The sequence below is a fragment of the Thermobia domestica genome, chromosome 16 (assembly GCF_964235325.1).
Source record: "Thermobia domestica chromosome 16, izTheDome1.hap1.1, whole genome shotgun sequence".
NCBI classification, from domain to species: domain Eukaryota; kingdom Metazoa; phylum Arthropoda; class Insecta; order Zygentoma; family Lepismatidae; genus Thermobia; species Thermobia domestica.
In genome coordinates, this window is record NC_137469.1 from 109971892 (window position 1) to 109998235 (window position 26344).

General features: G+C 35.3%; 1 protein-coding gene across 1 annotated transcript in view; it reads left to right on the forward strand.

Moving 5' to 3' along the window:
- Nucleotides 1–25385, forward strand: part of LOC145672567 (Fanconi anemia group D2 protein-like) — a 114300-nt gene extending 88915 nt beyond the window's left edge. Inside the window, exons 15-18 of the mRNA XM_081741726.1 lie at nt 10112–10185; nt 15837–15971; nt 19515–19779; nt 25224–25385. Coding sequence (XP_081597852.1) covers nt 10112–10185; nt 15837–15971; nt 19515–19779; nt 25224–25385 — 636 coding nt within the window. The remainder of the gene's footprint in view (nt 1–10111; nt 10186–15836; nt 15972–19514; nt 19780–25223) is intronic.
- Nucleotides 25386–26344: the final 959 nt, after the last annotated feature.

Below are 26344 nucleotides of genomic sequence, written 5' to 3' on the forward strand. Positions count from 1 at the left end.
ATCTTTTGCGCACTAGATGGTGTTAGTGTTCCAAATCTCAGGTTATATGAGTCACAGTGGTTTAAGCCTAACCCCATTTTGATAGCTGACAATAGAAGCTAGTATATCTCCGAAAAGTGTTGGAATTCTTGTAATCTGATGTAAGGTATTGCGCCATGAAAATCAGCCTACTTTCCGCAAAACTGCGCTACATTTTGCAATTTCATCTCGAAATGAAATATTTCAGTTTAACATTTCACGATTATGCTAAGAGAGACGGATGATTAAGGCAAGTGAATGATGATGAAAGAATTGGTGGAATAAGAATGTAGAAGGAAACGGGAATGCCCGAGAAAACTCCACGGACTTACTTGGCAGGGGATCGAACCAGGACCCCACGTATCAGAAGTAAACGCTCTACCACTGAGCCATCGTGCTCCTCAATTTTATTTTATTCCGATAAAGGCGCAAATACTGCGCAGATTGATGAAAAATTTGTGCTGTTTCTGTGCATGATACGCTATTAAAAGCAACAGCCAGAACATGGTCAGTCACTTTCATTCTGGAAATTTCGATGTCCAAGTTTCTCATGGTGGATAACTAATCATGGCAAAAGTGGATAATATTCTTACAAAACTCGAGCCGACATGTAAGCAGCCCACACATCACCAATGACCTAAACATCCATCACCAAATAGTGTTAAACTATTTGGAGAAAGCTGGCTACAAAAAAAGTTCGACATTTGGGTACCACATTATTTGACTCAGTAACATTTACTCTGTCGAATTTTCATCTGCAAATCCCTACTAAAACATAACGAACTTGAGACATTTCTGAAGCAGTTAATCACGAGTGATGAAAACTGGACAACATTCGATAACAGTGTGAAGAAGATCGTGGTCGAAACTGAAAGAAGCTTCATAGTTTGTGGCAAAGTTTACACTGACTCCTATAGAGGTGTGATGTGCGTTTGGTGGAGACGAGCTTCTGCCGCTGGGCAGAACAATAGATTCGGACTTGGACTGTCTACAAGTAGCGCAACGTCGACGTAGTCCACGTAGTAATCAAATGAAATGGCCGGAATTGATCAAGAGAAAGGATGTCGTATGCCACACGGAGAATGTCAGACCACATATACCTTTAATAACCCGTCATAGATTGAGAGAACTTGACTGGGAGGGTTTAATGCATCCACTATATAGCCCGGACATGGCAGCATCCGACTATAATTTGTTTCGGTCTCTACAGATCTCCTGAATGATTTTTAGTTAGTTTAAAAAAAAAAAAAAAACATATGGAAACCACGCACTATTTTTTTCAGAAGCAATAGAAGCTCTATAACGACAGGGTTATAGCGTCGAAAAAATGACGGATCATCAAAATGGTGGATATGTAGTTCTATAATGTTATTTTCAAATAATAAATATTTTCTTAATTTTAGCCATAGAGACTCAATACTTTTTAGTTAACCTGATATCAGTTAGATATACAAGGTGGTACGCTAAGGTGTCTCCGATTCTTCCGAGCACAGACAACAGGAACGTCTGTATCAATAATTGTGTGATATTGCGCCGTTCCGGCGGTATTCACGTTGAACCAGCTCTTCCTGCTGGTCTGATGGCTGCGCACGCGTTTGGTGCACAGGGTCCCGGCTTGATTCACTAGGAAAGCCATAAAATTTAAACGCATTACGATGGTTCGGATTCAATTTAAACTGTAGGTTCAAGTCTCATAGAGCTTCGGTACTGCAAGAAACGCTAAACTGCAATCAATGAACCAACGAGGTGAACTAAATGACACGACATATCCCATAGAGTATGGAAGTAGAAGTGAAGAGGTCATCAGTGAGCTTGAGAGACAATGGGAACAGTCAGCAGTGTGCTGTAGGCATAGTAAACCACATACACCAAGGTGTTACGCGTAACGCCACACACTAATTGAGGGTTAAGAAATGTCCACCTCATAAATCATTATTTTCTGTCCCAGGAGATGTAATATTATTCTCTATTTTGTACTAACTTTAAACTAAGACAGCTGAAGGCACAAAATATAGAAGAATATTACATTTTCTGAGACAGAAAATAATGGTTTATATGGTGGACATTTTTTAACCCTCCCTCCCTTGGCGTGCAGTGTCACGCGTGACCTCTTGGTGTACGTAGGGTTTCCACTTTTAATATCATCAGCAGGTCTTTTCCGTTTATGTGTACGACGCTTTGTGTCAGCTGTACCCGTATCGACCCCACAATGGATTCAGAATCTTCAATTTCAACTGGAAATAACTTTACGCACATTATGATAACATCTTACACCAAGGGAAGGTACTTTATGTCCAGCACGAAAACTTTTTTTTATATATATATAAAGTTTTTGGGTTATTTTTAGAAATTAAAAAAATAAGTATTGAATGGCAGAAAATAAAATTTATATTATTTTTGACAAAACCTGAGTTATGATATGGTACTAAAGAAACATCCATAAGAACTCTTATCCTAATTAAAGTGTGAACAATTTGTAACCCACCTTTGTACATAGGATTAAAAGGGGCGGTTTAGTGATGACAATGAGCAGCAGGAGCAACATACAATTAGTGCAACATTGGAAATAATACACGCCTTTCGGATGGAAGCAGGTACATTGTCTCACAATGGATTCAGCAATTTTAGAGGAAGTGTTCAAGACGACCATGATCTACGCAGATATAGGCACGAACACGACACACCATGGATACACACACGTGCTGAGAAACGCCTAATGTTTCTCGAATGGTGTTGTAACTCGGACTGTGCGTTTCTTTAGGTAGTGAACAGCCTTGGCAGACGAGCAATAGATAAGAGCTTTGATATTGTCCCAAATGTAAAATTCCGTCATAGTTTGCCCACTGTTGGTGTCCTGTCATCTGGTAAACATATTCTAGAACACACTGTGTATCTCCGGAACTGTGAGGTATCATTTATATAGAGAGAATTTTGGCCAAGAAATTGGATATATCTTAACGTACCATCCACTAAGAATGTTATAAAAAAAAGGTTTATATTTAATATTGCACAGGTCTGTGTAAATTAGTGTATAAGGTAAAATTCTGAAACAGTTCCAAAAGAATTAAAACAATGCAGGGAGTTTGTTTGAGAACGAGAAAAGAGGAGAGGCAGCTAAAGAAGTGCGAAAGTCGATTAAAATGAATGAGAATCAGAGAGAACCAAAAAGACGAAATATTGCACATGAAGTATATCATATATTAGTGCACTAAGAAATAAGAAGGAAAGAGAAAAACATTCTTATAAACATAAGTTTGTTAAAGCTTCATTTAGTGTATGTGTTTGAAGAAATTAGTATCAGGATTTTGTATATATATCCACATTATTCCACATTTTTATGTAGATTTAACAGCGCACATAAAAGTAGTAACTATAAAATCAATTTTAACACAAATTATTTCTAAGTGTTTTGGCTGTCATGTTTTATTATGTTATTATTAATCATTAAGGCCCGAATTTTTATGTAGTACAAAGTATCGAAATATGTACATAAATATGTAACAAAAATCAATGAAATATGTAAGAAATATGTTAAAAATATGAAAATATGTCAAAATATTTTTTCGTGTTTAATTTGTGTCTGTGCTATTTTCTTAGCTAATAAATATACTGTAACATATTTATGTAATAAAAGCTTAACAAGTGTAAATAACTTCTTACAAATACGTACAAATTTCAGGAGAAACAAATGAAAATATATATCAAGAATGTAAAAAATCACATTGTTGAACATATAAACAAAAATATTTATGTAAACAAAAAGTACTTACTTTTGGGACGAACAATGAACCACTAAATAATTTTACGCAATAGAAAAACTTTGTCATTAACTTGTCACTGATACGTTCAAATTTTCACTAAGAACAAATAAAATTGTCTCATGGAGAAATGAAAATCACATTATTGAATATCAAAAGAGAAAGAACGCTTACCTTTGGAAATTTCAAATTTATAACTGTGCGTTTGAAAACCTCACTAACTTTCGATAGATACGCGTACGTTCAAGCTTTAACAAGGAACAAATAGACTTTGTAAACACATTATTGTATATAAAAGTAGAAAAAATCTTCAAAACAAAAAGTGCTTACTTTCCAGACGAAAAATAAACCACTAAATATTTTATATTATGAACTGCGTATTCAAACACTTCGTGTCACTAACTTGACACAAATACGTTGAAATTTTTAAAAAGAATGAAATTGTCTATAGGGTAATGAAAACGACCTTATTGAATATCGAAATAGAAAAAAAATATATTATTTAAAATAATGAGCGCTTACTTTCGGAGCGCACCATGAACCACTAAGTATTTTATATGATGGTATTCGAAAAATTCACTAACTTGCCACAAATATTTCAAGCTTTCACTAGTAACAAATGAAATTGTCTCTCAGAAAAATGAAAACCATATTATTATATATGATGAAAAAAATCTTAGGAAAAAAGCGCTTACTTTGCTGATGCACAATGAACCACTACATACTTTTCCAGGTGTTCAGGAGTTAAAGAGAGTCGTTGGTCAGTCAGGATCCTTTTATAGGCTGAGAAAGACCTCTCCACGTCGCAGGAAGTGACAGGCGCTAACTTCAACAAATGACATTTTCCAGGGCTGATTTCCTTAGGGGCCTCTGTTTCTTCTCCATCCTGCATGCAGTTCTCAATGTTATGAATCCTGGATTCCTCTTCAAAACTGACTGGAACTTCCGGACAATTTTCGCACCTGTTTCTCCCTGCATAATGTTGAGTTTCTTCTCCACATCATCCATTGTTGTCATTGCTTCTTTCAAAGTAAATCCTGAAGTTTCTAGTTTCTCGATAACATTTGCAATCCACCCGAAATTACTTGCAATGTACGCTAGTGAACATTGAACAACAGGATTTTTGAACTTTGAGAATCACGCACTGCTGAACTGAACTCTGCAGGAAATGTGGTGACAACTGACTTTACAGCATCAAAATTTTCATTGTAGAAGTTAACAGCCTGTATCCAGGTGCCACACCGTGTCAGTACAGGCTGCTGAGGTGGCGACACATTTGGTAACATATTGTTGTAGCACTGCACACGACCAGGGGCTTTAACAAAAATTTTCTTAATAGAAGACACAAGCTCATTGACTTCAGGGAAGTTGATCCGCACTTCCTCTGCTGCACGATGTAATCCATGGCCAAACAGCACATATGAATGAGGTTTGGGTAGAACACTTTAAGCGCATCGGCAACTTTTAACATGCACGCCTCAGCATCAGAACACATCAGAAGCACTTTTTCTGCGGGAACACTTTCTGACCACACCACTCTTAGTCCATCATTTACGAAACGTGCAACTGTGGAATGGTTTGTTTTGTCCAAAACTTTTGAACAGATCAGAAATGGTCGTGATGGAGAATCAGGGTCAAGCTTTCCTACCACTAGATTGGCAACAAAACGTCCTAATACGTCTGTAGTTTCATCCACTGCAAACCATATATGCGAATCACCAAATTCAACTCGAATATGTTTGATAGTATCTTCATAGCACACATCCAAATAACTCTTGCGGATAATAGATCGTCAGGAATGTGTCTCTTGCAATATTTTTCCAAAAAGGACGCGAACTGTGGGACTTGCAATTTGTACCACGGTATGTCTGCTGCTATGAACGCATTGACAAGGTCTTTCTAAAATTCACTGCTGTTTTCAGATGCTGGTTTTGTTTGGGTTAAAAGTTTTTGCTTTGCGGCACGCTGTAACACCTTGTTTTTCATATGAATAGCTGTTTTCATGTGCTGATTCAATTGCGACTTAATTGAACAGCCCAGTTTCTTATCGCATACTTGACAAAAACAATTTTACCGTCTATGGTATAAGCGTCGTCCATAGCTATCCACGATTTCAATTTTGACGCTAAAGAGGAAGCCATCATTGAAAACAAGAAACTGACTCGGTCACAAGCGTGCACACTAAAAAACCGGTGGCGAAACTGAATCCTTTTCCCCTTTGTTTGAAGGAAGAAGTGGCGGAGTAGCCATCGAGTAATACAAAAGCGATTTTTTATTCGATTTAAGAAACAAGTGATAAAGCCTAGCCGCTCCAATCACCTCTCTTTCACCGCCACCCGTAGAGGTTACACATATAAAAAAAAGGTGAGAAAGCCAACCAACTGTGTGCGTTTTAGTTTGTTTTGTCGGCACACATCCGAGTGGCGTCTGCTTGCAAAGGCGATAAGCACAAAAATCCTTATATTGTTTTCTTTCTTTTATATATATATATATATATATATATATATATATACATCTTTTCTTTTTTCAGGATTGGAAGCGATAACTGAGACGACGTTTCTTTGCATATAGTAGAGTGTACGATTTGTTTTAACCCAGCTTTCCCGCAATGCAAATCGATTGAACAAAGTAAGAGAAAAAATACAGATAATTAAATAAAGTACTTTTTGAGTTATTGTTCCATATATAGACCTATTTTTATTTGTGTATTATTTAAAGAAAATTAGCGAAAAGGACCAAGGAAACTAAATTTATGTAAAAATATGTACAGTAGACGGAAAATATGTAACAGACTTCAAAATGTGTAAAAATATGTAACGTGATTTTGGTTTATATGGCTCCTTACTTCGTAATTTGCGAACATTTCATATTTTCACCAGAGTACATACAAAGGAAAAAATATGTAAAAACATAAAAATCCGGGCCTTATTAATCATGTATTTCGTCTATAACTTCCCACATAAAAGTTCTCTCGTTTTTCTGAAATATTTCGATCATTCGAATTACTTCCTTTTATCTACATACTAGGTTAAATTTTGTTTAAAAGATGTAACATCGTAAAACTCTTGAATGTAATGGACCATATCTTCGGATTTGCACTGTTTAGAAATTCGATTACCAAACTCTAGAAGGTGATTCCTTATATCAAAATAAAGAAAAACGTTCTAATAAAGGTGAGTCGAAAAAGTACCTCCCGTTCAATTATGAACAGCCGAAGATGCGGAAATTTACCTTTTAACCCTTTCAGACCTGATTTTTCTTCTAATTGGTAAAAAAATGAGTACTTGAAGGAGTTAAAAGGAATGCAAATAATACAAAAGAAAAAAATAATAGGAGATTTTATTTACATTTTACAGCATTCCAATGGACAAATGGACTCAAGGGTTGTCAATCACGTTAAATATGGATATTTCAGACAAATTGTCATCAAATAAAGACGTATGGAAGAAATAATTTCTGCTTTGTTGTTATTATTTATTTATTTATTTACTTATTTGAATGACGTACCTGACTGCAGGGCATTTAGATTGATAATTTCAACCATATTATCTACATAAGTATCATGTATGTATTGAGAAAATAATCAATTGGCTCATATCAGTTGTTGATAATTGAACTGAATTCCGATCATCTTGTGGAATATTCTAATCTAGAGGAACGAACGTATTCTTTATCAACAAAAAATTAAACTAGTTTGTTAAATGCCGTTTCGTGTATGCCAGTTATGCTTCTTCGTTACTACACACTACACTATTTCGTTAAGAGAGTAATGTAGAATAGCATTTATAATACAATAAGTCATGAAAAAAATGGAATTATGTGTATTCCCTCATTTTGAATTTTCTGATGTCGCTTGTCTTACTGCGCTTTCTAACACTTAAGAGCACTCCTTTTGTAAAGCTGAAAAATTTGATAGGAGGGGGATCTAGGATATTACTGTTTCCTTAAATATTTGTATTTCTTCTGTCATGTTTCCAAATCAGCCAAATTGACATCTACTATGCATTAATGGTAAGTTTCCCAAAGTTTTCATCCCTTGAACCGAAATCTTATCCGAATATGTGAATACCGGCTTACACCTAATACACGCACTCAAATTGATATAAATCAGAAATATTTTCTGACATCAATAGATTTAAAATGGAATTTGCATCCTTTTCAAGATGGAAGTTCCACAAAAGAAAGATGAAAATTCGTCGTACTACATAAAACAACTCAAATATAAATTATTTAATTGTTACAAATAGTGCTTGCAGCGGCGCCAATTTTTGAACAACTTCAGGAAAGAAGGGAAGGGCTTTGAGTGTATGTGTTCCACTATCAGATGTCGAAGTAAAGATTCAAGAAAAATATCCGAATCTTGGGGGACCCAAGCAAACTTTGGGTGACGAGCCTCCTTGGCCCACAGAATCGGCCACACATGGATGCTTATAGGATAAAGAAATATGAGTTTTATTTGCAGTTTATGGAACTTTCAGTAAATTAATCTAACAAATACAAATACTATAAGAGAAAGATCATACCTTAGCAACTGTAAAAAAAAGTACTATTGTGTCTTATTTGTCCATTACAATGGACAAAGATTTTTAACAAATAAGTATGGCATACTATAATACTATTTCCAGTTATCTCCCTTACGGAGAATTATAAAGGAAATCCCGGCCTTAGAGCCCTGTGGACTGCTTCACTAAATTTGTTTTAAATAAATTGTTTGAAATAAGAATATGTACTAAGATGGCACGTGCCAAATTGGCCGAATTAGCCTGTTTTAAATATAATTGTTTATCACACTGTTAATGTAATAAGGAAGGATAAGTGGCGATGAACATATTGAAAATGAAAAACAGTATATTAAAATTGTAACAATAAAATTGCTAAAAGTAATGAATTGTAAATATTAAAAATTGAATAAATATTGAGAGCAAAGCTCCCCAATATTTAGCGTTTACAGCGTCATCTCAAATCTCAATTTTATTTGAAGCAAACTTTTATTGATAATTGATTATTAACAATATAAAACAATAAAAGTGATTTCATAAGTGGTATTTAAAAAAAAAAAAAAAAAAACTCACGATATGAGAACTTCAACTCACGTTTCCCGCTTTCTTTCGTGGTAGCCATTCCTCTTCATTTTAAGACTGATAGTGCACAGTAGTGTTGCCAGATGACGAAGTATTCAATTATCAGTAACATATGGTGTCTATCAAATGTATCAGATGTTCTCAGCTAAAACATTTCATTACAAACATAAGAAATAACCGGTTAAAATAAATGTCCATTGGAGTAGACAAAAAGACTCAAAGGAATAAAATGCCTTGGCTTGAAAACTAAGGAACCTATTGCAAGCAATTCAAGAAATTACACAGGAGCTAGTATGCGTTCTGTCTAAATATCCATGTGTTACCCTCGTCCTTTACCGGCGAAACAATTGAGTAAAAGAAGTTGGAGGTACAGTTGTACTCTTTTAAGTGCTAATTCAGCATTTGTCTCGTCGGTACCGAAGGATTCTGAAACGTGAGTATTTGAGTATTTAGATAGAGCTCATACTAGTTCCTATAAGCTCTTGAACCGCTAGCAATAGGTCCCATGATTTCCAAACCAAGGCCTTTTAAAACGTGATCTTTCGCATTTTTGGTGGTTTACAACTCTGAAAGGAGACGTTTTTCGACTCAGGTTTATTAGTTTTATTTATTTATTTATTTATTTATTTATTTATTTATTTATTTATTTAATATTAGGAATCACTTCCCGGGGTTTGGTCAACTAATTTCTAAAAGTATTGTATAAATGGAAATAAAATCAAAATATTTTCGAGAGTGGTAATAATTGATGTGGATGTACATTTATGAGGAAGGAACATTGTAGCTCTTACTCCGGTGTGTACCGTAGCGTGTTTTGATTTATTGATTTATGCATAGGGTTATAAGAGAGACATCGAAAAGACAAAGAAATGCATTTTCGGTTTTTAATCGTTACTTTGAATGAAGGTATAACGTCCCTGAAAGGAAAAATGAAATGAAATGAAATCTTTTAGTTTAACGTCCAAGGATTATTCCCTTTAGGCTAATGGAAACAGATGATTAAGGCAAGTAAATGATGATGGAAGAATTGGTGAAATGAGAACAATGTGGGGGGGGGGAACCGGAGTACTCCGAGAAAATCCACAGACAATGTTGTCCACCACAAACTTACTTGGTCGGGGATCGAATCAGAGACCCCTCACTATAAGTGTGTTCAGTGTGTTTGGTATTGTAATTTCATTTTCAACAACCGTTAATGAGTTACACTATTCTTTTAAATGCATTATTAAAATGTTTTTTTCAAATTGTTCATAGCTATGGGCTGTGGAGAATCTTACGACGGATTTCCAGGAAGCTTTTATAGTGGAGATGTTTCAGTTAACGCCATCGTAAGTGAAATTTTTAATGGAAATTCTATTCAAAACTAGTTTTCTTATTTTAACTTATTTAAATAGTAGTAGAATATAGAAATAGGAACTAAGCTGACGCATGGTTACAAATGTTTACTTCGACTAATCTTGATATACGTCAGTTATTTAATTAAGAAGTTTGTGAATATTTATGATAAGCCAAACTTAGTAAACCAAATCTTATGAATGCATCACGTTATTCACAAGAGAAGATTAGCACTGTGTATAGTCACAAGGTGACAACCATTCAGAAAATTTTTGAGTAATATGAAGATAAGTTTCTGAGAGTTGTTTTTAAAAAGTTCAGGTTTTTAAAAGTGCTACTTTTATTATTGATAATAACAAGATATATATATGGGTCATTTGCAAATAAATTGGCTTTTTGAAGACTAAAAACGGCGAAACTTAAATAATTAAAATATCATTCTCATAATTAGCACTCATCATACGCACTAAAAATTTATACCGTTCATGGTCGAGGCCAACTCATTTATGAAGTTTTTCACCATTTTTACAGCAAAAAGGGAAATCCATGCATCAGGAGAATGACAGCGAAGCCAGGAGAATGACATAATTTTTTAATTTTATGCTTATAACTGGCAGCCAGAGACTCACATAACCTTAAGCGTTAATACAAGGATAATCGTTAACTACAGTTAAAAACTAAGGAGTCAAAGCGTGAAAAAAGTTTAAAATTATATTATTATATAAAGAATAGGGAGAACATAAAATATTGAAGCGATATGTACGACATAATACTTAGTTTTAATTACAAGATGCATACAAACGTATATAATATATTGTATGTTTTAGAAAATGATATATAACAGTAACATCACAGTCGTTCAATCTAATTTAAATTAGCATTTCTTTGTGCGAAACTAGGAACAGCAACATGCTATCTTAAAGAATATAGCCTATGACACAAATTCTAATCTGAAACTCGACGGCTATAAGACAAGAATTTTGAAAATAAACATACCGTTTCATCATACAAGCTTTGTTTGTTGGAAAGTATAAATTTAATGCAATTGATATATTTTTCACACAACTTCTATAAAACAAGATCTTATCTACAAGAGTGTGACTTTTGTCCGTATTCAATAATAAATGTAAGAGATCGATCATTAGCTTTTACAATACTATAGAAGCAAATGTATTATTAAATTTAAAAGAACTTACACAGAGTACTTTTTTACTATTCTATACTTAAAATTTATAGAACTCACGCTGTCCTTTTACAATAATTTCTGGTTGTGGAAGAACTTCAGTAACTTCATGAACATTATAACTGTAATACCATTGAGGTTCCTCTTCCGTAGTCTCGTATCTTTATCACATTGAATAAGATACTCAATATTCACTTCACCATCCTTCACATCACTTCTACACAGTGCAATGTACTGAAATGACCTTTTTCTACCCTTTATATTAACGCGAATAAATTTTCCCTCTTTAATGAGTCCCGAAGTAGTAACATTTGCACAAGATGCATCATCATCACTACTATAAATGTCTTCAACTCTGTGTTTCTCTTTGGTTGGAATTTGAGAATTAGAGTACTGGCCTAATTCATAGTGATAACAATAGTCTGTACAATCAAAACCATTCTGCATTCGCATTCTGAGTAATCGTCTGCTACTTGTGTCCTTTTCAATGACCACTTGATGTACAGACATGGTTCCTTTAAATTTTTTTACCTTTCTCCTGGATAATTTGCGCTGCATTTGTTTAATATCATCCGATGATATCTCTTCAATGATTACACTTTACTTGCTCTCTTTTAAACACTTGACTAAAGCTGCTGAATTTGCAATATCCTTACCCTGTGCTATTATGTTGTCTGCCACTCGTTTGCACGTGCCTCCAATGCCATCTGGTGCCCCTTTACCATGACCAGCTTCATGATAGTTCCAGGTTGCTTTAGATACATTTGGGTACATTTCAAAAAATCACTGCACAAAATACTAAACATCAAGTTATTCCTATATTGAGTAACAGAGCTGTCACTCCAGAAATGGATTATATCTATAGTCGGACGCAGTTTTTTCATCACTGGTTGAAGATGGGCCCAAATCGCAGGTGCTCCATGTAGAAGGTTACTGGACAGAGTACAAAAACTTCGTATATTAATGTTAGACTCACTTTTGTCGCGGGTATAAACGACCACCGTGTGCATTGCCACTTGTTGTCTTGATCCTCCAAAGTTAAATGACTGTATTTCTTCTGAATATTTATATGCATAATACTCACTAAAATCCATGTGAATTATTGCTTCTCTTTGAGTTATGGTCTCTTTATGCAATCTCAAACTATTTTGTTAGTGTCTTACTCGAGCCACATGCTTCGAAAATTATCTACTATTTCTATTAACTCATTTGCTATTTTTGAAACTGTCGTATTTATTTTCGTGAAGACTTTTTTCACCGATTTGACCGATCCATTGCTATCTGTATAATTTTCAGTTTTTGTGATCCACTTTGAATATTCGGCTTCATGATCATCAAATTCCTTGAAAATGATTGTTTTCTTGTTGCATCTTTCACATTCTCTTAATAAACATTGTCCCTCTTGCGAGTCACAGCAAATTATTTCTAACACCGAGTCTGGTTTTGACACATCTAAACAGCCATATGCATAGAGAGCTTTGATTAACATTTTCATATTTGAATGCTTCACACATTTGCACATCTCTCTTTCACCGATAGTCATTTTCGTCACCCATTATGGCTGGTACCGGGTAAACGTGCTATAGCTGATATATTTCCTTTTCGGGTTATCTCTCAAATACTTTGTATATAAGGTGGTCATGTTATATTCCAATACTCTTCGTTGATGCTTTCCACACTTAGAACTGACATAATCCTTTTTTCCTGGGAATATTCTACTGACATTGTCTTGCTCGTAAAACGAGATGATATCCTGTTGAAGCTTCAGAGTAGCTGTCTTGCGCACTCTGGTATTTTCTGCCTCTAACATTTTTACGCGCCCTCTCTTCAGAAATCTAGTTGCGGACAACATCCGATACTTTTCTAATATTTTTCCTCTGGTTATTAAGTGTAACTTTGTTTTTTTCTCTCCGAACCCCCACCCTTCATTGTCTCAACTGATTGTGTTAACTGTTGATTAACAACTTCACCAAAGAGACGTCCTTTTCTTATTTCACTCTTATTTCTTGAAGCTATGAGCTTTCCTACTTTCTTTCTTGGAGTTAAAAATGATTCTTTGTTTGAGCTAATTTCCCTAGAAGATTTCGTTTTCAATCTTTGCAGCCGTTTCTTGTATTTATCCAACTTTCTCTTCAGACATTTAATCACTTCATCCTTTACTCTCAACTCGCGATTTTTTTCTCTTCTCACTTTCTTTTTCTCCTGTTCTGTTGTCTTTATAATTTCTGCCACAATTTCTGGGGAATGTGGAACATCCTTGCGTTCCGAAGCACTGTCTGGTGGGATAATATCACAAGAAATAGTTGTATTAATTGCTACTCTCCGCTTTTGTCTCATTCTTGCTGTGTTTTGACGCCACTGTTTTCTCTTCATTCGCTTTTCTCTTTCTGACATTTCTTTGATGAGCTTAACCTGTCCTTTCTTCCGTCTTCTTTGGTATTTCATTCTGGACTTTTCTTTCAATTCTGCAGCGAAGGAAGGACACTCCACAGCTTTTTGCTTCAGTCTCTCATATCTTCGACGTTAAGCTTCCCTTTTTTTCCGAAGACGCTCTTCATTACTTTGCTTATTTCTCGCCATCTGCAAGTGACAAGGAAGTCCACTTCAGATTCCTTATAAGTAACGTCTGGGTGCTCTGACTCCTGATCACGTAGCAGTTGCCATTCTCCTGGCTAGTCGGTCATTCTCCTGGCACGAAAATGCCAGGAGAATGACTGCGTAATTGTGACAGGAGAATGACATTTCGGTAACATTTCGTTAAAATCTTACACTGCATTTATCTGATACATGAAATGATGTACTCATTTTAAACGTATCTGTTTTGTCTCTCTCAAGAAAGCTAATTAATTTATATATTGTAAAAAACAAACTAAAATGACTTACCAGAAGAATGACTGGAAATGCTGCAAAGAATCACACACCTACTTCTCAGTACACTCACTCAGAAACTGGCTGACGCAACACGCAGGTTGAACAGTGTTGCCAATATCACAGATATAGAAGGTACTATCTGTATAAAAATGAACTCTTACGATTTTGTACATGTAATCAAATGTGATCTTGAAAGAGACGAGAAATCACCCAGGAGAATGACAGAAATATTAAGGACAGAGTTTGATGTTATAGAAACTATTATAAAAAATATTTTTTTGCTTTCTCTTTTTGAATTGAAAAAGTGTCATATATTTCAAATATTGTATGTGAAATTTATGAAATAGAATTAACATCAAAAGAAAATATACAAGGGTTATTAGTAATAATTGTACATAGGGACACCCAGGAGAATGACATTTCTATTTATCTTTCCCCTCAAAATATATTAAATCATTACGAACTATGTAAAAATTCCGAATACCAGATTGATACACTTGTAAATAATATGTCTCTCGAAAAGAACTCATTTTTAAAAACAATTTTTTAACTTACTATTGAAAGACTTCAAAAGTCCAATCTATTTGCAAACGACCCATATATATATATATATATATATATATATATATATATATATATATATATATATATATATATATATATATATATATATATATATATATAAAAGAGAACGTACAAATCCTTTGTTCCCTCATCACGCTAATACGGCTGAACCAATTTCTTTTATTTTTGGGGGGTTATTAGGATTTGGACCCTAGATGGTTTTTATCATATCACTTTAATTTTTAATTACCAGTGTCTTGAGATAATTGACCATTCAAGTGTCCATAACGTACAAATCCTTTGTTAGTTCATCATAGGTAAAAATAAACGTATTTATATGCAACCCGCATGACCGTGTCACTCGGCGGGTTAACATAAATGACAGGCGATATAATGTTAACATTTACTGCAAGCATATTTCACGGGTATTAAACACATGAGATATGGAGTTGTGCATTTAAATTTTCATTTCAACCCAGCGAAGCGGGTAATATATGCTAGTGTACTATACATATAGAAACTTTTGTGTTCTGATACGATGAATGCCATGTGATGTGACGAGTTTGCTGTAGATGCTTTCAGAAAATGCCGGTGGGAAGATTGGAGTTTGCATTGAAATTTTCGATAATTACTTGATAACAGACGTATACTAAGGTAAAAACTTATTTTAAAAAATAGTAATATTTCATTTCTTGTATGGCGAGAATTTGAACCCCTAACTTTCCCTTGAAGAACTGATGGGGTACTCCTACGCAGCTACATCGTTGTGAGAAGTAAGATTATTGTAAAAGATATTGATGAGATGTACTATTAAAATAGGACCCGAGACTTTTTACTCCCAGCGGAATTGATTCTGTGAATACACGAACCAAAAGCAAGCCCTGTAACTATGAAGTATGAAAGAATTTTTATATTATTCATGTTTAATTTCTACAACTGCTATTTGCATACTAGAATGTGTGTTTTTTCAATTTTTTTCTAATAATTAGATGAAGAGATTTAATTAACATGTGATTTTTGTTACAGGAGGGTTGTTCCAGATTCTCCTCAATATGCTATAGATGAGTTGGACGAGGACCATATTGTTGTTAACATTTCTAGTTTGGTAATTCAGGAGGGAACAGATAATAAACAAAATCACCCAGTAACTTCAGGAGGAAGGTATTGTGAAACTAAGTAGTGCGTGGGTTGAATAAATATTGTAATCTGCAAGATATACGAGGATGAGTCGGAAAGTGAATTCCCCTAGAGGTTATGGACAGAGATGTTTATGCAAACAAATAATATGCTGCGAAAATAAAGAACAAAAGCGTAAGAACCAAGAACGTTGATGCATTTGCCATACCGCTTGATAAGGTTTAAAAATAACTCTTGGAAAAATTGCGTGCCCTGCATTTTCCGACGATCTCATCGAGTGTGACACGTCTATTCTCTTATTTGTTTCAAATACATTCCTGGTGCTTTCCTCTCCTATGGTTATTGACGTCTGTTCAGGTTTCAGTGTACCTATCTCACTGAACTGCCGGCATAATTTCCACATCATTTGCTTCGACATGCCGTGTGGACCGTACATTTCCACGAGCTTGTTATGAATTCAACACCTGACGTTCGAGGATCCATTCATGTTGCATAACTGCTCGCACTTCCTCCTTTGACTGTGAGGTTAAAACATAAACTTCACTCCATACTTGTTGGGTACAGAATGGACTACTTATCCGAACTTTTCTGCTAGGACTATGATAACGCCATCTGAGGGAATCTTGATCGTACGTTACAAAATGATGTATTTATGATTCTCGCGTTAAACCGATGTCGTTTTTGCTCTATTGCTGTACGATTTCTGAGAGAGAACAAGGAAGGATAACTTACTTTCCGACTTATTCTTGTATATGCGTAACTTATGCGCTGTCTTTAGTACTAATAAAATGATGAGTTGAGTAAGTATCTGTTTGTCATCAGCTTTTCACATAGAAAAGAATCTCGTAGATCCTCTAAATTTAGTAGACGGATAGATCTTTACCAGATCTAATCATCTACAGAGGCCCCTTTTTGAATTTCAGCACGCTGGAGGAAGTTATGGGACAAAATATATGCTTAAAGGGAGATGATAAATGCCCGAGGCGTCGGATATTAGTGTCAAATCCATACTTTTCAGGGTTTCTGAGATGAATAGTAACACTCTTGACGCCTTTCAAGACCAACTTTAGCCCCTATCATCGTGTTTATTGGGGGAAGGAAAATAGTATGTCCGAAATAACCGATATTAGTGTAAATATAGAGTTTGGAATCGCTGAGATGGAATAGTAACACTTCCGACCCCATTCAAGTCCGGTTTTAGTCCCCATGGAGAGTTGGTGAGCATGAAAAATAGCGTAACCAAAGTGAACAATATTAGTGTCAATTTCATAGTTTTCGGGGTCACTGAGATAGATAGTAATACTTCCAATGCTGTTTGAGTCCAACTTTAACCCCCATTGCGTTACTCTTCAGCATTTATTTATTTCTCATATTAATTCTTTTCTAATGTATTCTGAATTCATTGCACTCTGCAATCTCGCAACTGATGATCCGTCAGTCTTTGTCAATAGAAAGTAACATTTTATATATAAGTATATAAATATGCTTATTTACTTTTGTCGATGACTATTATGAATTCTGAATTCCGAGTAGGGGAGAACAAGATTACCGTATTTGTGGGAGTATAGGCCGCACTTTTTGTCCTAAATTTTTGCTCGAAAAATCATGGTGTGGCCTATAATCGAGATTTTTCCCCTCAAATAATAAATCGCCAACTTCAAAATGACACATACATGCATCTTCTGGGTTAAAATTAGTAACATTATAAGTTACTGCATTTACTTTTGTAAACCATTAAAGCCTTAAGAAGAAAAGAGCAAAAAAAAAAACTTGCCTTGTTCCCAAAAATTGCCACTTTCATTGGTACTGGTAACACTTCACTCTGGCACAAAAATCATTTGTACACTTAATACATTTATTAACAGGAATATGTATCTTTGTTAAACAGTGTGTGTGTGTGTATATATATATAATATATACATTATATTTATATATAGTACCTGTTCTTGAAAAAGAAAAGCAACTTTGTTTAGCAAAACTGCATCACCAGCGTCTGATTCTTCACTCTCGCTAGACGATACAGAATGGCTGCTCAGAGTCACTATCATCTTCAATCCCATCAAGGTTATTGAAAATTCCAGTTTTCTGAAACTTTTCATGGCAAGTTCTTCCGATATTGACCGCCAAGCAATCAAAATCCAACAGCATACTTCTGACACAGATGCACGTTGCGAACTGCCTCCTGGCGTCGAAGTTGCTTAGTTCATGATGCAATTTCATGATATAGAATTGTCTTAGACTAGCTTTGAATGGATGATTGATACACACTTCCAAAGCTGCAACACACAACTTTCTCGTAAATTTAGTAGTGCGGTCTATATTCGCGCAAATACGGTAAGAGTTTTTATATTGATTTAGGAAAAACTTTTCAAGCGTTTTACATTAACATCTGGTTTAAATTAAAGTAAATGTCCACTATCCAGCAAACCATTTTATTTTGTTTGTACAATCCGCGGCAAAAAACCTGCAACATGAGCATATAAGTTTATTGTGAAATGACGAAGTCTTTTGCTCCAAAATAAGTGTGCACGGGGGAGGCTGAGGTTTATCCTGGCGTGATTCGTTCCACTTAGACGTTATGTTCATTCCCTGTGCTGTTAGGCGTAGTTTCACAATAAACTTACATCCTCATGTTGCAGGCTTTTTGCCACGGATTGTACCATATTTTGCTATAATAGATATATATAAAACTTGAAAAGCCAAACTTTTTTTTTTTTAATTGTAAGCTTTAAATTTAATTCAAAGTACTATCAAACTAAAATATAGATTCAAAATAGTATTAAAAAAGTCAAATTTTTTTTTCAAAAAACAAGGGATGAAGCGCACAGATATTTATTTTAAGGTTCTGATTAAATTCATGAGAACATTTCACGACATGAGAAGTACCAGCAGAGTGGTTAACACATTTTTATGTACTCTCATGTCCAAAATGATTGTCGCATATCTATAACTGTCTTCTTGTAAGAATATAATTCGATAATGATTTTGCAGGGTACTTTTAATATTGATACTATGTGTATAATCGGAAAATGTATATTTATGGTAAATTTCATAGGAAAAGAATTATAAATACGAAAATTAGAATAAATAAAACAAAATGCTGCTAAATGGGCAAGAAAGTTTTATTTTCGTTTTATTGTTCTTATTTACTGCTCTTTTGACATGAAATTTGCTACATACTGTAGCGAAATTTATTGATTCCTAAAAAAAAGAAAAACAGAGAGAGGAAAAATATAATACATGTCTAGGCCGATTATAAACATACTAATATTATAAGAAATACCGGGCGAATTCGTTATCAAATTATATTCCTACAACAACATATTTATAGACATGCGACAATAATTTTGGACATGAGTGTACAAGTAATGTGAATTAATTCGCACATGAATTTTCTTATTTATTTTTCATTTTTCAGGTTTTCAGTAATAATATAAATTAAAGTAGGAGAACTTTCAATTTCATACAGAGATCTTCGTAGTTGAATATTAGCAGTAGATCGTAGAGAATAGTTACAAAATATGTGAATTGTTCGAAAAATCTAAAGTTACTTCTGTTCGTTTTTAGGTTGCTACATTTGCAGATAATGAATCCATTATTCCGCGTTATCCGCATTCTTCGCTATAAACTGCATGACGGAAAGCTGGATTCTGTAGATGCTCTTTTAGGCTGTCCGGTAAGCATGCCGACACCTGAAACCATTAAGAACTTCGAGTCATTAGACACGATGGAGCGATCGCTAGTCTGTACGTCGTTGTTTTATTGCATCAACTGGTTCAGAGAAGTGGTTAATGCGTTTACATCGCAAGAGAATAAAGAACTTATACCAAAGGTATGTACAGTAATATATTTGCTTATGGAAGCCTTATGATGCATATTTGATATCTATCTATCTATCTATCTATATATCTATCTATATCTATATATATATATATATATATATATATATATATATAAGAAACAATTATAAAAATATCAGAAACAGAGGAAACTTGAACAGGACATAATCTTGAATTTAAAAGTGTTCTAAAACTCTTAAACTAATATGTATAATCACTGTTAATTTTTACTTTTACTTTTGTTACATTTTCTGCAAATCATATTGTCAATTTATATAACCTTTATTAACAGCCAGAAGTTGATAATTCATCATGTTAATATAAAAATTGTTCTCCTAATTAGCAGCTCTAATCGTATTTTATGTCTTCAAAATCACACCTAAAATCTTGGAAATTTTAAATTATAAAAGCAATTTTCATAATCTATCGTTGGTAATGTCGACTTTCTGACATTTCAACATTAACGTCACTTCACAAGAAAATACAAGATGTCCACGTGAAACCTCCCTGATTACAAATACTAATTCAGGGTGTCTATCGGTCCCGAAAGTCACGAATTCAGAAAACGGTCATGAAAGTCAAGAAAAAGTCACGAAATTTAGCTTTTAGGTCACGAATTCTTTTTATCTGGAGAAATATGGTATAGACTGAAAACTTTTGTTCTATAAAACGTCAAAATTCACCACCAAAAATGTCTATTTTCGGCTTTAGACCCTACCAAATCGCAAGCAAAGCATGTTTCTATCGCACGCATGAAAATTTGGCCCAATTCGCACCCAAATTCACTCTTTAGAATGTTACTAAATTTTATGGTTTGGGAAAGGAAAGGTCACGAAATTTCATTTGAAGTTTGGGTAGACACCCTGTTATATGAAATCATTCGCGACGACATTCCCTTTAGTAGTGCCTTTGTTCAAACGCAAAGATAGAGCACGGTTTAATAGATAAATTTACTACAGAGGCGTTCGAAAAATGAAAGAAGTTACTTCTGGTTGGTTACGCTTTTTGTTCTTGTGCAACACCCAAGGTTTTTAAGGACAGTATGTACTACCGGTATATAGTGGGCTCCGAACCACACTGGATCTTGAATCCAGTGCATTGGTGCAACCACATACCATCGTGCAAGATAGCCTCGCATAGAACAGACCTTCCCTACCGCATTATCTTCCTCCAAGGGAGTAGGATTACGGAGCCACAGAACAGGTCTGCTTGATTATTGTACACCAGTTACATTACGCTTGATTTAACATACTGTCAACATAAAGAAGGGCCTTTTGAAAGAAAACCATCGACTTTACTGGGTGCAATCGAAATTTTTTCTGGTGTGTTCTGACAACTTCGTAATTTTGCTAGAGAAACGAATTGATGACATATCTGCAATTTATATATTGGCTTTCTGAACTTTCAGTCCTGAAGTATTTTAAAACAGGGTGTCTGTTGGTCACGAAAGTCACGAAGTCAGAAAACGGTCATGAAAGTCAAGAAAAAGTCACGAAATTTAGCTTTTGAGTAACGATTCATTTTATCTGTACAAAAATAAATAGAGATTGAAAAATTTTGTTGTGTAAAACATCAAAATTCACCACCAAAAATGCCTGTGGTCGGCTTTTGACGCTACCAAATTTCAAACAAAGCACGCTTCTATCGTATGCAAGAAAATTGGGCGTAATTCGTACCCAAATTCGTTCGTGAGAATGTTACTAAATTTTATGGTTTCGTACAGAAAAGGTCACGAAAAAGTCACGAAATTTCATTTTGGAATTTTAGTAGACAGCCTGTAATTGCATGGGAACTATTAGTGCCAGAGAATAACGGTTTGTAGCATTTTGAAGAGCAACTCAGTTTTTTGTTTATATATGCACTTCCATATCGGCATCGTTAGTAGCTCTCAGAATGTCCAGTCAATATTCAGTCTCCCGCCATGTGTTGTGTGGCATGTCCGGTGTGATCAAATTGATGGCTATTTCAATTTTCTGACGAAGAGCGGCAATATCACGTACAAGTGTGGCGTAGACTATATCTTTGACATAGTCCCATAGGGTCCCATAGGAAGAAGTCCATAGGTGTTATGTTGGGAGATCGTAGGGGCCAAGGAGTGGGTCCATCGTGTCCAGTCCATCTCTGTGGAAACGTTTGAAAGCCCTACGAACATCTAAACACCAGTGCGGTGGGGCACCACCCTGTTGAAATATCACGTTTGTTTGCTAAGGGAGTAGCTGTGGAAAAGTAAAGTGTTCAGGCATATCCAGATAAACGGGACCAGTTATTGTGTGCTCCATGAAGAAAAATGATCCGATAATTCTGTCGCGTCCCAAAGCACACCATACATTCACTTTCTCGCTATCTCTGACATATTCATGAACCAGTCTTGGGAAGTAACGTAACGCAAGTAACACGTTACTTGTAATGCGTTACTTTTTAAGTAACGTTTCCTAGTAACGCGTTACATTTTTTCCAAAGTAACTGTAGCGGTAACGCGTTACAAATTTTTAAGTAACGTACCTAGTTTGCGTTACTTTTTTCGCGTTACATTTCGGATGAGTAATTACAATATATGTATATTTTTTTCGGAAACAAATGTTTGTTTCCTGTAAGTGAATTTCTCAGAATGGAACAATGGAGCATGAATGATGTCAGTGATCGACGATTCCTGCACTGTTCGCCTTTTCCCGTTTCGCCTTATGACCTCTAGCAATGAAATTTGCATGTAAAACCTATCACTTTTCATCTTAATGTAAGGCGGAACGGGAGATCTCGATGTGCATTTTCCCGTTTCGCCTTACGAATTTTATTTTGGTAGGCTTGCAAATACATTCATACAATTTGATTTGTTTATTTATATAACAAAATATAGTGCCACTTGCTGTTTTTGTAAGATGAGGACAGCCTCAGGGAAATCACGTGTACTGATTGCAAGCACCTGGAAGATTTTGTCTTAGATTTTGACAGCTCCAAATCAATACATTCAGTGAGTGAACTACGAGTGCATGGTACTTGTAGTCTATTTTACTTTGATTGGTGTTGTTTTTATAAAGATGGAGAACGAAAATATTTTATCATTCGAGCATTTGAAAGAATACTTTTTCTTAAAAGCTGAAGATGATGGTGAACAGAATTTAAAAGTAAAGTGGTGCCCTGGCGGGAAATATTTATCAACAACTAGGGTGTCATAATTAATGACATACAGTAAGGGGTTAATATGAATAAACTCTGTTCTGATGAGCAGGCCTACTTTATTGATGTAATGTTCACGGTATTTAATATTAGAGTTCTTTTAGATCAGTTTGCATATCCTAAAATCCCGTTGATTATAGAGTTTGGAACAACTAGCTTTAAAAAGCATGTATCGATTTTAGAGTTATTGGCAAGTTTTGATTCAGCCCCAGTGCATGTGTTATTTTGTCGGTTGTAGTGTAATGTTTCTCTATATTCTGTATTTTAAATTTTACATAGCAAAATTCTCGAATCAAGTCGAGTTTCGAGTCGAGTCAAAAGTAATATTCTCGAGTCGAGTTCCGAGCCGATTCACTGTTTTTGACGTCGAGTTTCGAGTCGAGTCGAGTTTGATAAATGGCTCGCTCGTTTTAACTCATTTTGAAATCATGGCCTGATTACACTGGAAAGCGAAAGTCATGAGAAATGTAAGTTAAGCAGTAATATGGAATACTTTTAGTGTTGCTCACAAGAGGGACACTGCTCGCATCTCGTCTCGTCTCGATAGCGAGACTACAAGAGATTTTTTTATAAAAGCTTAGCTCGGCTCGGCTTAACTGAGCCTTTTTCTCGAGCCGGCTCGCCTGGAGTGAACCATCGGCTCGAGCTGGCTTGGTTGGGATGAGCCACCTGCTCTGTTCGACTTAACTGAAAGAAGGGTTCTAGCCGACTCGGTTGGGTGAGCTGTTGGCTCGGCTCACTTCTCGGTTTGGGTCGATAGTGAATGAGCTGTGAGCCGATCTGCTCAAGTCGTTGATAATTCTAAACCCGGGCCGAGAAGATTTTAAGATATTTGGCCAGTGCCCTATAACTTTTAATGATGTTTGGCTCGAGCCCGAATACTCAACCTAGACCCTCAATAATAATAATAATAATAACGGTAATAATAGTAGCACGGAAAACTGAAGTAATAAGATTTTTTCACATATTCAAAGTTTCGGACCTAAAAGTAACGCGTTACTTTCGAAGTAAAGTAACAATTACTTTTTTGAGACCAGTAACGCGTTACATTTTTACAAGTAACTTACCCAACACTGTCATGAACAACGTATGGGGGTTTGGAACCCCAAATGCGCATATTGTTACGATTCACCTTGCCTGATGCGTGGAATGTTGCCTCATTACGGAAAATCACCCTCCCCAAATAATCGGTATCATTCTCGATCCGTTACAGAATCTCCATTGCAAACCTGGTTCGTTTTGGTAGGTCATCGGGCTGTAGTGCCTGAACGATTTGCACCTTATATGCATACAAACGCATTCTTTTATGGAGCACTTTATGGACCGTTGAACGTGGGATGTTCACTCGCATGACGCTCTGCGAACTGACTTTGTTTGGCTTCTAGTGAATGCCTCCCTGACTTCATCCACAGTTTCCTGAAACGCTCATGCTTTGCCCGAGCCAGGCTGTCGGTTGACACTCCCCGTGACTAAAAACTTTCTCAAACCATGTTTTAATGGTTTTGACGTCTGGTGGACCCCGTTGGTACTTTTGTCTGAAGTTCCTTTGCACGGTAATTGGTGATTTAGTCTCAGCCAACCACACCACACACTGCGCTCTCTCTTGTTCTCTTGTCATCTTTTTTTATGAACACCTGCAACAAATAACAAAAATTCATATGGACTTTGTTACTGAACACCTGCAACAAATAACAACAATTAACAATCAACAGCAAAAAAACTGTTTTCAGTTGCTCTTCAAGATGCCGCAAACCGTTATTCTCTGGCACTAATAGTTTCCATGCAATTAATATTTGTAATCGGAAGTTTCATGTGAACACCCTGTGCTTCTTCAACTTCAAAATGTGAAATACTTTATTACCTTTAACGGCTTTCCATGTGATACATTTTCTGCAACTTTAACCAACTTGCAGAAAGAGTGGATTGAACTTTCTTATTTGTTTCTTTGCTTTTTTATTCAAGCTAGCTTGTTTTTTTATTTTAACAGATAGATAGAACCTATAACCATGTTTTATTGGGTAATGTAACGAAGGAAGATAACATTGAAAAAGGAACAAAGAAGCCTGAATCCATTTGCTGTGATTTTAGAATAAGATACCATTTAGAATAAGAGATATATATAAAAAAAATGGTTTCTAATGTACATTTAATGTATCATATTATTTTTATTAATTATTTCACTTTCTATTTTGGTCTTTGAGTACATTCTACTTGTTATTTTATATTACGAATGCTTAATATATTGTGCAATTTCTAATTTCAGGTTGTGATAAGAGTGAGACAAGTAGTTGCTCTCCAAGAAACTTTACTCAATTGTCTGGCATTGCTTCCGGATTATGAGCCTCCGGCATCTCAATTTTATAGTGTTGTTAAACGCCGAATAGCAAAACCTGAAAAACCCAAAACAAAACCTGTGAAGAAGTAAGTTTCTGTTTAGGTTTATGAGTTTATATGTTATGAGTCTTATGCTTCGCTTTTGTGATACCACATAGTGACCGCGGTGGCTTAGTAGTAGAGCACCCACCTCTGGCACGTGGGGTTCCTGGTTCGATCCCAGCTCGTATTACACTGATCAACACTGAAAATGCTTCGGAGATAAAACTAACCAATTCTTACTAATTTTACGGTGCTGATAACGAATATGAAATTAGTTTTTGAAGATTGGTTCGGGTTTCAAAGAAATACGTTATCACCCGATGTGCTCTGCTGGGCAAATTAAGGGTTCGTGGCAACAGGAGCTGTCTACTTATTTCAACAAACTTCCATTGTTTGACGGTTAGTTTCCTGGCTATCCTCAGTGACATACGCAGGGGTGGGTCCTGCGGGTCTTGACACCCTGACTTGTTTGTAAATTTAGTCTAATTTTAGGTGCAATTTTACAAATTTTAATATAATTTAGCTTCAAATTGTATTTGGACCCCCGAAAAACTTAGAACCCGTCCTGAAATAAATTCCTGCGCAGTCTCAGGCTATCCATATTGCTCGCACTTCATCGCTAACAAAGAAATATCAACCATTTCACGGTTTAGTTTGTATTGAAGAGTTTGCCAGAGAAAACATGTTATGTAACGTTCTTTTGTAGTTACAATTTGCCATCTCGGACGTAGTCGTGGTGAGATATTGGATGGGTGGGTGCTATAATAATAATAATAATAATAATAATAATAATAATAATAATATTATTATTATTATTATTATTATTATTATTATTATTATTATTATTATTATTTATCGTTCTATGACTATACTAAGGAGAAACATGTCGCGTAAATGTGTTTGCAGTGCAGAGCAAATTGTTGTTTTTTACGAAGTGAAGCGAAAAGTGGAATTTCGTTCCTATTATAAAGAAAGCATATCACTTGTACTTTGGCTGTAAAGTGGGAG